At 46.4% G+C, this 13,882-nt stretch overlaps 1 protein-coding gene across 1 annotated transcript in view; it reads right to left on the reverse strand.

Annotated features, from left to right (window-relative positions):
- Nucleotides 1-13,882, reverse strand: part of CEP41 (centrosomal protein 41) — a 67,041-nt gene that overhangs the window by 43,304 nt on the left and 9,855 nt on the right. The window contains exon 2 of the mRNA XM_073652496.1: nt 7,166-7,229. Coding sequence (XP_073508597.1) covers nt 7,166-7,229 — 64 coding nt within the window. The remainder of the gene's footprint in view (nt 1-7,165; nt 7,230-13,882) is intronic.

The following is a 13,882-nucleotide window of genomic DNA, read 5'->3' on the forward strand; positions in this document are numbered from 1 at the left end:
CATACTGTACCTATACGTCCTACAAGTAAATCTAATCAATACTGGTATAGATAAGTAATAGGCCTTTAATATTTCTGACAATAATCAAATTGCTTCGGAAACAAGTATTAAAGGGAACGTGACAGGTGACATATACTGCCTAGACCGTGTGCAGCATGTATAAGCCACTGGCTGTACGATCACAGCCATCTAGGTTTGTCTCAAATACTGCAGTTTCAGAGAAACACATACTTTTAATAGCAACCGTGACAGAGCAGCACCGAGCACTAGTCGTACAGGCTTCTCCCTGCCAGCTGACAGTGACTGTATACAGGGCCGCCATCAGGGCATTACTGCCCTTACTAGTGTATGGGGCCCGGTGAACTGAAGCAAAAAGTGGGGTCCCGAACACGCTGGCAGCCGGGGGCCCCCTCTCTTTGATTCCGCTCACTGAGCCCCAGAGGCAACAGTCCAGGGCAGCGCCGCAAGCCAGGTGCATAACAACACTGTATAGTTAAATCACCTAAGGTGATTTAAAGATATAGCTATAGTGTTGTTAATGCACCCGGTGGCAGGAATTGGGTGATGTACCTTTAAGCCGCGGCCGGGCCCGGGTGCATCATGGTCCTGATGTAGCATGCTCATGTGACACACGCGCGGTGCCCATCTTGAATCTTGAGCAGCGTGGGAGATAGGCATTAATGAAGGCTGCGGATCATATGCGCAGAAACATGTAGGTATATACTGTAGTATAATAAAAGATATAAAACTGAAGACCAGGCGTCCCTGGAGAGAATATTTAACCTCAGCATAGCACCTGTATAATGGCTCATATAACACATATATAACTATATAAATCAAGTGTGCGGGCAAAAAGCCTGAATTGCAGACTAGTGTAGCCACTAGTCTTTGCTCACTCCTATGGTCCCTCTCCCATTTTCCCCACTACATCCACATGCATTCCTCTTCATCCCACCACATGGGGGTCTATATGAGTAACACTGACTTTGACGGGTTGGAGTGGCTACACTAGACTGCAATTCAGGCTTTTTGCCCACACACTGGTTTTAAATAGTTATACATATGTTATATGAGCCATTATACAGGTGCTATACTGAGGTTAAATATTCTCTCCAGGGACGCCTAGTCTTGAGTTTTATATCTTTATTATACTACAGTATATACCTACATGATCCTCTATACCTGCCATTTTGCTTAACCAAACTGCAGTATTGGATGCATGGCGGTAATTTGTAACATGCTCTTATGGGAGAGTGTACCTAGCAATTGATCTATGTCATTATCTGTACTTTCAGGTTATTGATTACCTGTGGACATGGTCTTTTTGTATTGTTTCTGTTTTTAATTGGTTTTAGTATGTTTGTGTCAGTGTACATTAATACATTTTGGAATTTTTTGATTTAATACTATTGACTCATAGGTGTGCATTTCCATATTGCATTGTTTTTTTCCTCTTGTTTTGCTTCAGATTATCTTGTCAATGTAGGTATTTTGCACCCGGTTATTTTTTGCCCTATGATTGGCACTGGTGCACCCCCATTTACATATATTTATTACACATCTGGCTGTGATCGTACAGCCAGTGGCTGATACATGCTGCCCATGGTTTGCGCAGCATGTATCACCTGTCAGGTTCTCTTTAACTTTGACAAGCACACCTATTAGGTTTCAGCAGAAAAGGTGTTATTATGAAATTGTGATGAAGAAAAAATTAACCATGTCAAGTGAGGATTGGAACTTCAGCAAAATCTTTCTTGAGGCCAACAAGTCTCGTTTTGCCCTGGAAAAAAACTCAATGAAATCAGTTTTGAAATGGTCAGTTACCTGCCATATTCTCCTGATTTGGTCCCATCTGATTATGATCGCAAAAAAATCATCAAAAAGGATGAAAATTGATGACAAAGACCAAGATGGTAATTGATGATGTGTAGTCATGGCTTGCAGAGCAGGATAATTTTATTACTAAAGGATTAGAATTACTTTTTACTCTATGCATTAAAGGGCATCTGTCAGTAGGATCAACCCTCCTAAGCAGTCTATATGAACATGTAGGTCATAGGAAGCTGAATGAAATCATATCTTGATATCTATCATCCGAAGTCTTATTCCAGAGTAATCTACAATTTTCTTGATATGTAAATGAGCTGTTAAAATCTATGGGCATGACACTGATCTCCCAGAGAATTTGCCTCCAGAGCTTATTTTAAACTAGCTATTGAACCGGTTCTACACCCGGGCGGTGAGCATTTTTATTGGTATGCGGTCTCCCATGCTGGTATGAGCTGCCCCCATCCTGTTCGCCCATCCTGTTATGAGCTGCCCCCATCCTATCCTGCTATGAATGGCACCCCTCACCCCCCCAATCCTGGTATGCATGGCACCCCTCACTGGTATGCATGGCACCCCTCACCCCCCCTCCCCCAATCCTGGTATGCATGGCACCCCTCCCCCCTAATCCTGGTATGCATGGCACCCCTCACCCTTCCCCCCCCACCCAATCCTGGTATGCATGGCACCGCTCCCCCCCCAATCCTGGTATGCATGGCGCCCCCCCCCCCAATCCTGGTATGCATGGCACCCCTCACCCCCCCACACCTCAATCCTGGTATGCATGGCACCCCTCATCCCCCCCCCCAATCCTGGAATGCATGGCACCCCTCACCCCCCCCCAATCCTGGTATGCATGGCACCCCTCGCGCCCCCCCCCCCCAATCCTGGAATGCATGGCACCCCTCGCCCCCCCCCCCCCCCAATCCTGGAATGCATGGCACCCCTCACCCCCCCCAATCCTGGTATGCATGGCACCCCTCATCCCTATTACGCTGCACACATACAAAAAAATAAACACTTACTCACCTTTCTTCCCTGTGCTCCAGAGCGGTGTCCAGTTCTGCCGGGGGAGGAGTGTTGGGCCGGAGTACGCAAATGTGTCTTCAGTAAAATGGCACCGGATAGTGCTATGCGCCTCACACCTCCCCCGGCCTCCGGACCGAACACAGGCGCCGCAGCAACAGTCCTCCCGGTCAGGTAAGTATGGCGCCGGAGGAGTGTATGGCGCATACCGTGATCTCTGGCGCCATACACTCCTCTTACCTGTAACGGCTCCATGCGTTCTTCTGTCTGGAGCCAGACTGCGCAGGCGTGTTTTCAGTCTATAAGGGCTTCAGACAGAGGGACGCATCTCTGGTTATATTATAGATAAAGGGGGTGTTATCAGTGTAAGACATGTAATGACTGACAGTCTGCTCTCCAGATCTCACTGCAAAGATATGCCTAATCACAAAGTGTTCAAAGTAGAGCAGACATAAGTGTGATTACATCCACTTCTTTAGCTTTCATCTCAGTCAGTGTGGGGGAAGAGGCAGCACAGCAGAGCTGACAGCACTGTGAGGAGAGTGTCTAGAAGTTTTGTAATGAAACAGAGGTCAGTGAGGAGAGCAGACTGTCTGTCATTACATGTCTCATACAGGAGAATCTGCTGTCCGGATCTCAGTGCAGAGCTGTGTCCGATTACAATTCACACTTCTTCAGCTTCCATTTCATGGGCAGCTAATATGGGGGGAGGGGCAGTACAGTAACGCTGACAGCACTACAAGAAGAGAGCTGCTAGAAGTATTACCCATGAGAGACAGTTCAGCTCTGCTGTTAGTTATCACACAAAACTCTGCAGTGAAATCAGGGTAGCAGATTGTCAGTCATTACATGTCTCACACTGGTAATGCCCCATTACATATAACACAAGCTCTGAAGGCAGATTTGTGTCCGGCCTATAGATCTTAAAAGCTCATTTACATTTTAAGAAAAATATAGATTTCTCTGAAACAAGACATCAGATTGCAAATATCAAGGTATCAACTTTCTAGGACCTACGTGCCCATGTAGACAGCTTAGGAGTGTAGATCCTACTGACAGATTCCCTATATATGTATAGTATTGAAAGGGGATTATGTTGTAACTTCTACATGTAAGTTTTTTCAAGGCCAGTTTAACTATATATCAATACCCCTCGTATAAAGGATATGTATATTTTATTACTAAAGGCAATGAAAATCTGTGATTTCCAACAGTAGAAAAGGCCTAGAGCCAGATAAACTATTCATCTGGGAGTAGATCACAAATACACACAAGCGAGCGCAATGTTCCCCAGACACAAAGCCGAGCCCAAACAGGCTCTTTAATATTAACCTCGATATAAATGCTGAGTGCAATTAATCTTGCCCGATCCATTGATCTCCACATTTTAGAAAGTGATGTTTGTTCCAAAACCCAAAGAAGAAATTATTCACAACAGATAATCCCTTATAATGTGCAGGTTCAGGGTACTGAGGAACTCCTCTATTAGTCCTAGAGCTTTTTTCCACACTTTTCTCAGTTCCGCAAAGAAATGAAAAATGGAGAATGCGCTGGTCTGGTCCAATTTACAAGCCTAGTGCATGTAAATAGCTCGCAGAGAAGTGCACGGAGCTAGCCATGTCCACAATTGGCACTCATCTGAGCCTTAGACAAACCTGAGCCACATGCTGGTGTTGAATGCCACTTAAGAGAATGAAGGAAACCAACTGATTTAATTGGGATATACAAGTGCTTCTCACTAAAGAATATCATCAAAAAGTTTATTTATTTCAGTTCTTCAATACAAAAAGTGAAACTCATATTATATAGAGTCATTACACACAGAGTGATCTATTTCAAGTGTTTATTTCGGTTAATGTTGATGATTATGGCTTACAGCCAATGAAAACACAAAAGTCATTATCTCAGTAAATTAGAATAATTAACAAAAAGCACCGGCAAAGGATTCATGGGGAAGACTGCTGACTTGACAGATGTCCAGAAGGCAGTCATTGACACACTCCACGAGGAGTGTAAACCACAAAAGGTCATTGCTAAAGAAGCTGGCTGTTCAGAGTGCTGTATCCAAGCATATTAATGGAAAGTTGAGTGGAAGGAAAAAGTGTGGTAGAAAAAGGTGCACAAGCAACAGGGATAACCGCAGCCTTGAAAGGATTGTTAAGAAAAGGCCATTCAAAAATTTGTGGGAGATTCACAAGGAGTGGACTGCTGCTGGAGTCATTGCTTCAAGAGCCACCACACACAGACGTATCCAGGACATGGGCTACAAGTGTCGCATTCCTTGTGTCAAACCACTCATGACCAATAGACAAAGCCAGAAGCGTCTTACCTGGGCCAAAGAGAAAAAGACCTGGACTGTTGCTCAGTGGTCCAAGGTGTTGTTTTCAGATGAAAGTAAATTTTGCATTTCATTTGGAAATCAAGGTCCCAGAGTCTGGAGGAAGAGTGGAGAGGCCCACAATCCAAGCTGCTTGGGGTCTAGTGTGAAGTTTCCACAATCAGTGATGGTTTGGGGAGCCATGTCATCTGCTGGTGTAGGTCCACTGTGTTTTATCAAGACCAAAGTCAGCGCAGCCGTCTACCAGGAAATTTTAGAGCACTTCATGCTTCCCCCTGCCGACAAGCTTTTTGGAGATGTAAATGTCATTCTCCAGCAGGACTTGTCACCTGTCCACACTGCCAAAAGTACCAATACCTGGTTTAAAAACAACAGTATCACTGTGCTTGATTGGCCAGGAAACTTGCCTGACCTTAACCCCATAGAGAATCTATGGGGTATTGTCAAGAGGAAGATGAGACACCAGACCCAACAATGCAGACAAGCTGAAGGCTGCTATCAAAGCAACCTGGGCTTCCATAACACCTCAGCAGTGCCACAGGCTGATCTCCTCCATGCCACGCCGCATTGATGCAGTAATTGATGCAAAAGGAGCCCCGACCAAGTATTGAGAGCATTTACTGAACATACATTTCAGTAGGCCAATATTTCAGATTTTAAAAACATTTTTCAAGCTGTTGGTATAAAGTATTCTAATTTACTGAGATAATGACTTTTGTGTTTTCATTGGCTGTAAGCCATAATCATCAACATTAACAGAAATAAACACTAGAAATATATCACGCTGTTTGTAATGACTCTATATAATATAGGAGTTTCACTTTTTGTATTGAAGAACTGAAATAAATTAACTTTTTGAGAAGCACTTGTAACTGCGTAAAGTACAACTGCTTTCATCATTTACCTGCTCAGCAATTCTAAACATAAATTCCTAAATTGTGGAATTAAAGTGTTTGTCCAGGACTTTAATATTGATGGAATATCCTTAGGATAGGTCATCAATACCAGCTGCTCGCAGGTCCTGCGGAGGCCAGAAGTTATCTGGGGTTATAGCGAGCAGCCTACTTCCAATGGAGTTACGACCCCCCACCCCTTCAGAGACGCATGTTTGATTGGCATGTATCATGTACATGTCCTGTAGGACACGTGCACGATAACTGCTGGTCATACACATGTCACAGTCATCTGCACCGCTCACTTCCAATGCAGAAGAGAGCGCCACTGGATTACCCCTTTTAGTAGTGTATGGAGCTGAAAGATCACAGCTGAAGAGTATAGGAGCTGATCTCCAGTGACTATGAATAGTCATTACAGTGTAGGGAGCTGTGGTTTCCCGGTTCCATGCTCAGTTTAGTTTGGAAGTCTGGCTGCCAATTATTCCACACTAATGAGATGCTGAGGACCTATCCTAAGGACAGGCTATGAAGATCAAAATCCTAGATAGAACCATTGGGCTTTTCTCATAGTCATAAATGGGTCAACTTTCAAAATGCTAAAAACAAGAGCTTTGCAATTTCTCTCTTATTTAAAATCCTCTCTGTTTTCATGAATGGAGAGATTTTTAATTTTATTGTGTACTGCTCATTGCCAAGCTTACCAGCCACCTCTGCTGGTTTCCTAGACAAGGAGCAGGTTTGCAAGCTCATTACTATAGAGCTTGCAAGTGCTGCTCAGATCCATATCCTGAGCTTCTCCACTGTCAGCTATGTTTGCAGCATGGAGGGAGTACAAGTCAGGACAGCGGCTCAGCCATGCTGCCAGCCTGAACATTCAATCTTTACGAGAATACCAGCCCGCTGGCTGCAAGCAAAAAGCCGGGAGGCAGAGCAGCAGTGCGCCCCAGAAGAGAAGGGAGAATAAACATTTAAACTTAATGTTAATTCCAACAAACCACAGATCTAGATCGCTTTAGCCAAACTAATAATTCTGACGTATTGTTTTCCTTGCATTACATAATATTAGAGAAGCACTGACCTGTGTCAAGCCTTGTCTTCACATGCTGGTACTTTGGATTCTGCGGGATTCTTTTCTTAAGAATCTAAGAGAAAAAATATTTACAGTAAACAGAAAAAGATTAATGTACAAAGCAGAAAATATTGGTGACATTTGTGTTGTGCATTTATATACTGTATATTTTATAATGTTTAAAAAACAGTATCCATTAATAGTCCTACAGGCGGGGGAGGGGGCATTAAAAAAAAAAAAAAAAAAACTAGTGGAAAAGTGAATGAGATGACAGCCATAGTTGGATTTGTGGTTATCGTCATTTTTGACAGGGCATTGATGTGGGTAGTTCATCCAGACAACTCAATCAGCCTCTTCCCTGGCATTTAGGAACAGAGGATAGGCCATCAATATCAAATCAGTGGAGGTCCAATATCCTACCCGATCAGCTGTTATCAGGCTCTAGTGGCGGCTGGAGGTAAATAATGAATGGAGCTGCGGTGTCCTGCTCTTTCCACTGTGTACTGGCTGCTTCCAGGAGCTGAAGGTCAGATTGCACTCATTATAACAGGAGGTGAGAAGCAGCGCACTAATGAACGGTCTCATGACGTGGTAGGCTAAGGAAAGACGTAGTTACTTACCGGTAACGGGATTTCTCAGAGCCCATGACGGCACCACGGAGAGAGGGGATCCGCCCTTCAAGGACAGGAAACCTACAGATAAAAAGGGCAGTACCTCTCTCCCGCATCAGTTGTTTACAGAGCATGAGAGGACCACCAGGTTAGTAACAAAATTTTACAATTTAAGACCTCGCTAGACACACCACGTGGCTACAATAATTAACTAATAAGCGTGCGCACCCACATGTGAAGGGAGGGAATGTACGGGTGCCGTCATGGGCTCTGAGAAATCCCGTTACCGGTAAGTAACTACGTCTTTCTCCTTCCCCCATGATGGCACCACGGAGAGAATTGCAGAGAAGTGACTCATTAGGGGGGGGACCACAGCTTCCAGAACCCTTCTCCAGAAAGTAAGGTTTGAAGAAGAGGTTAAGTCTAGCCGGTAGTGATTAAAGAAGGTAGGGGGGGTGGGGGGTGGGAGGGGAGACCAGGTTGCCGCTCTACATATCTGCTCTATCGTAGCACCGGCCTTCTCCGCCCAGGAGGCTGCCACCGCTCTTGTTGAGTGGCCCTTCAGTTTCTCCGGGGCAGCTTCTCCACGTGAGGAGTAAGATAATGTGATGGCCTCCCTTATCCATCTGGCCAGCTTGCCCTTAGAAGCTTTCTTCCCCTTACGAGGACCCTGAAAGCAGACAAAGAGAGAGCTATCCTGCCTACACTCGTGTTGCCTCTAGATACTGGATTAGGCACCTTCTGACGTCTAGTGTATGCAGGGCACGCTCTTTCGTGTTCCTAGGGTTAGGGCAGAAAGAAGGGAGGGTGATTTCCTGGGACCTGTGAAATCTTGACGCCACTTTTGGTAGATACGCAGGATCAGTTTTCAGAATAACCCTATCCTCCAAGATTTGCGTGAAGGGGGGGCCTGCCGATAGGGCCTGAATATCACTAACCCTACGTGCGGATGTGAGAGCTACCAAGAGTGCCGTTTTTAGAGACAGAGTTTTTAGGGATGCTTCTGACAGGGGTTCAAAAGGTGCCTCAGTTAGGGCTGAAAGGACCAAGTTCAAATCCCAGGGTGTAGTATTTCGGGATGGGATAGGGCGGGATCTAGCGGATGCCTTAATAAATCTAGATACTCATCTATCCCTGGCTAGGTCAAAATTATACAGTGCTCCCAGGGCCGCAACTTGAACTTTTAAGGTACTTGTGGCCAGGCCCTGCTCCAAACCCCTCTGTAAAAATTCCAGGATAGCTGTCAACGGAACCTCCCCACCCAACCAGGAACCGGAGACTGACAGGAATTTCTTCCAGGGTTTCCCGTATAGTTTGGTGGTGACTGGTTTTCTACTTTGAAGTAGTGTGGTGATCAAATTTGGGGAGAAACCTTTGTCCTTCAGAAGAGCCCTCTCAAATTCCAGGCTGTCAAGTGTAAGCCTGACACCTGAGGATGGAGGACCGGACCCTGAGAAAGAAGGTCCAGGAGCACCCATGGATCGGAGATTGACAACCTCCTCAGCCATGAAAACCATGCTTTCTTTGGCCAAAAGGGAGCTATTAGGATTACCCTCGCTTCCTCTTCTCTGATTTTCCTCAGAACAGCTGGAATCAGAGCGGTCGGAGGAAAAGCGTAAGCTAGAGGGTAATTGCAGGGGATCATAAAGGCATCCACGGCTACCGGGTTCCCTTTGGGATCTAGGGAGCAAAAAGAGCGCGTTTTTTTGTTCTGATTGTTGGCAAACAGATCTATGGAGGGACGGCCCCACCTTTGTACAATTTGCCGAAAAACCGCCTGACTTAGCCCCTTCGCAACCTTGGGTTTTGCCGTTTTTGCTTTTTCGTTTTTTGCTCCCCTTGTTCCCAGAGCCATAGCGTTTTTATTTTTTGGACAATATGGCCGTGTGAGGGCTTATTTTTTGCGGGACAAGTTGTACTTTCCAACGCCATTACTAGTTTTACCATATCGTGTACGGGAAAACGGGAAAAAAATTCCAAGTGCGGTAAAATTGCAAAAAAAGTGCAATACCACAGTTGTTTATTTATTTTTTTTTACCACGTTCACTGAATGCTAAAAACTGACCTGCCATTCTTATTCTCCAGGTCATTACGAGTTCGTAGACACCAAACATGTATAGGTTATTTTATATTTAAGCGGTGAAAAAAAATTCCAAAATTTGGTAAAAAAAACTAAAAAAAAAAAAAAATAGCGCCATTTTCCGAGACCTGTAGCGTCTCCATTTTTCGTGATCCGGGGCTGGGTGAGGGCTTATTTTTTGCGTGCCGGGCTGACGTTTTTATTGATAACATTTTGGGGTAGATCCGATGTTTTGATCGCCCGTTATTGCATTTTATTGCAATTTTGGGGCGACCAAAAAACGTAATTCTGGCGTTTAGAATTTTTTTCTCGTTACACCGTTTACCGTTCGGATTAATTCTTTTTTTATATTGATAGATGGGGCGATTCTGAACGCGGCGATACCAAATATGTGTATGTGGGTTTTTTGTTATATATATATATATATATATATATATATATATATATATATTTCATTTTGAATGGGGCGAAAGGGGGGGGGTGATTTAAACTTTTATATATATTTTTTTTTATATTTTTAAAAACATTTTTTTTTCCACTTACTGCATGCTTCAATAGTCTCCATAGGAGACTAGAAGCAGCAGTTGTCTGATCGTCTCTGCTACATACAGGGGACGAGCAGATCCCCTGCATGCAGCAGAAATGGTCCTGTGCTATGAGCGCCGACCACTAGGTGGCGCTCATAGCGACCAGATCATGACAACCACAGGCGTCTGCTGCAGACCCTGGGTTGTCATGCCCACCCATCGGTGACCCGCGATCACGTGACGGGGTCGCCGATGGGCGGGGCTTATGACGCGCAACCCGGAAGCGCGCGTTAAATGCCGCTGTCGGAGATTGACAGCGGCATTTAACATGTTAACAGCCGCGGGTGGATCGCTATTCCACCCGCGGCTGTTGCGGGCACATGTCAGCTGTAAGAATCAGCTGACATGTGCTCGGTTCAGTGAGGGCTCAGCGCAGCAGCCCTCACTGAAATGGGGGTACGTAAATGTGCGTACTAATACGGCATGGGTTGGAAAGGGGTTAATTCCCACTCGCCCTGCTTCAATTGAGTCCGACTCAGAAAGTCTGCGGTGCGGTTTTCTACTCCTTTTATGTGTAGAGCGGATAGGGATTGCAAGTTCTCCTCGGCTACGTGAAAGATGACCTCTGTCGTCTGCATTAGGGAATGGGACCGTGTACCCCCCTGGTGGTTCAGGTATGCCACTACTACTCGGTTGTCTGAGAAGACCCTCACGTGATGTCCTTGTAGTGTGTGCATGAACTCCCGGAGTGCCTGCTCTACTGCTAGGAGCTCCTTCATGTTTGAGGACATTAGTTTCACGCATTTTGTCCAGACCCCCTGAGCTACCAGGCTGTTGAGGTGGGCCCCCCAGCCCCCAGGGCTTGCACCTGTGGTCAGGACCTGCGGTGTCGGGATTGTCCAAGGAATCCCCTGGCCCAGATTGTGTATGTTCCCCCACCACTCTAGGGAAAGTGTGGTTTTTACAGATAGCGTTAACCGCCCTTCTAAACGCCCTTTTAGAGCTTTTTCTGCCTCTAGGATTTCCCACTGAAGGGTTCTGGTATGTATTTGAGCCCACTGAACGGCCGGAAAGCACGCTGTCAGGGAACCTAGCAGGGACATGACCTTCCGAAGGGACATAGACGGGTGGGATTTTGCCCGTGATATCAGGTTTAAGATTTTTTTAATTTTCCCTGAGGGGAGACGACACTTCTGAATTTTTGAGTCCAGTATGACGCCTAGGTACTCCTGTATCTGGCATGGTTCTGTCTTGGACTTTTCCAGATTCAAAAGCCACCCTAAGCGAGTCAAGGAATCCATGACCTTTCCCAGATGGGATTTGCAGTCCAGGAAGGAGCTGCCTATTATCAGGAAGTCGTCTAGGTATGGGACGACCAGGGTATTCTGCTCCCTTAGATGAGCCATCACCTCTGCAACCACTTTGGTGAAGACCCTTGGGGCTATGGCGATGCCGAATGGGAGGGCTGTATATTGGTAGTGCTTGACCACTCCACCCATAGGAACAGCTACCCTGAGGAACTTCTGGTAGTCCTTGTGTATCGGGACATGATAATAAGCGTCTTTTAAGTCCAGGACGGCCATGAAACAACCAGGAAGCAGCATTTTTATTGAAGATTTTATTGTTTCCATTTTGAAGGGTTCCACCTTCAACAGCTTGTTCAGCTTTTTCAGATTCACAATCGTCCTGTATGTCCCATCTGTTTTTTTTCTCAGGAATAGTGGAGAATAGAAGCCCATGCCCCCCCCCCCCCCCAACCGGGACCTCCTGGAGGACTGCTTTCCCTACTAGTCCCCGGATTTCCTGCTCCAAGGCTAGTTGCTCCTATAATGAAGTTTCTCTGAGGGACTTTGTAGAACTGAAGTTTCAGGCCTGATTGAATTAGGGTCAGAATCCATCCTCTTTTTCTGTTCTAGACCGCTAAACATCAAGTCTTATATGGATTTTTTGGGCCGGGGATCTGTTAGATCCATGGTAGACCTGACTGCCTTGAGGCTATCTGTTTCCTCAACGGGGAAACAGCTCCGACCTCCTCTAACTGTAGACGAGGAAGAGGAGGAGGAAGAGGTTGAAGTGTCTGAATCCCCGTCATCCTCAGAACTACTAGACGTGGACTCGGGGGATATGTTTTTAGTTTTCTTTACTCTTTTGCCCTGAAAAGATTTAATAGTGTTTTCCACTTGTGACTTAATTAGGTCTCTAAGATCAGAGGCAAATCTCGGGGTTCCCTCGCATATGGTCTGCTCAATGCAGGAGCTGCAGAGTCTCTTTTCCCAAGTAGTGGGCAAGTCCTCAGTGCATAATGCACAAGTCCTATTTTTTGTTTTCCCTTTACTCTTTTTTCCCTACGGGAGACAAAAGAGAGAGAGCAAGGGCCCCTAGTTACAAAGTGGACTTTCACGAAGTTCACTTACCAACCAGACGGAAGAGCAGGTATCGGTTCAGGAGGTGGAGCCATCTTTGTAGCCGGAGTCCTCCTGGAAGATGCCGAAGTGGAGTCCTTACTGCGCTGCGACGATCTGCCAGAGCGCCCGCTTCCACTCCGGTCCTGGCCTTCCGGTCCCTTTTTCCGTTGGGTTGGCGGTGGTGGTGGCGACTGAGGATGTAGCTGCTGCTCCTCAGGTAGGTCCTGGTCACTCATTGTTACAGTGTAAGAAATTATTTTTTTTTCCACAGCGTGCCAGAGCCCAGAAGAGAAAATACTGGCGTTCTCAGCTGTTTTTTAAGGCACTGGGAGTCCCTCCCATAGTGCTTGCAGTGACCTGGCCACCCCCCCTGCACAGACCGGATACCCAGTCATGCATTGCGGCGCCGCGTCATCCGGGTGAGCCCCTGCACGTGGTGCGGGGGAGGACGCCCGTGCCTGCGCAGACTGGATTGCCCAGTCATGCTTTGCGGCGCCGCGTCATCCGGGGGCGCCCGCGCATGCGCGGTGAACCCGGAAGCCTAAATACATGCTGTCGGGCCGCGCGCGTTTACACCTCCGCAACCAGGGGGGTCTAGCACCATCCTCGCTCTTCGTCTAGACCCCCTCCGCACACCCTAAAGGCCCACTGACCTCAGCGGTGGCGCTTCAGGACACCGCACCAGCCGAGGCAGGGGGACCCCCGCTGCCTGGATCGGACTGGCCGGGCCTGGCATCCCACGACGTCCATCTTCTGGCACCCCGCAGGTATGCCTCCTCCGGACTGTAGGGTCCCGTCAAGGACAGGAAACCAACTGATGCGGGAGAGAGGTACCGCCCTTTTTATCTGTAGGTTTCCTGTCCTTGAAGGGCGGATCCCCTCTCTCCGTGGTGCCGTCATGGGGGAAGGAGAAAAATGTATGTGTGTATTCTTTATTTTGATTTAATATTTTATTCACCTGGCAATATTATTACATTTACCCATTGCATAATGTCCCCTAACAGAGTATATATAAATAAAAGCCTGATCTCAAATGACTTCCAGTACATGATCTGCATGACTGTCTTCTCCATTCCTGTGGGTATTACCTACAGCACCAAGCT

This window comes from Phyllobates terribilis, unplaced genomic scaffold (assembly GCF_046119375.1).
Source record: "Phyllobates terribilis strain yellow unplaced genomic scaffold, ASM4611937v1 Scaffold_11__3_contigs__length_659146591, whole genome shotgun sequence".
Taxonomy (NCBI): domain Eukaryota; kingdom Metazoa; phylum Chordata; class Amphibia; order Anura; family Dendrobatidae; genus Phyllobates; species Phyllobates terribilis.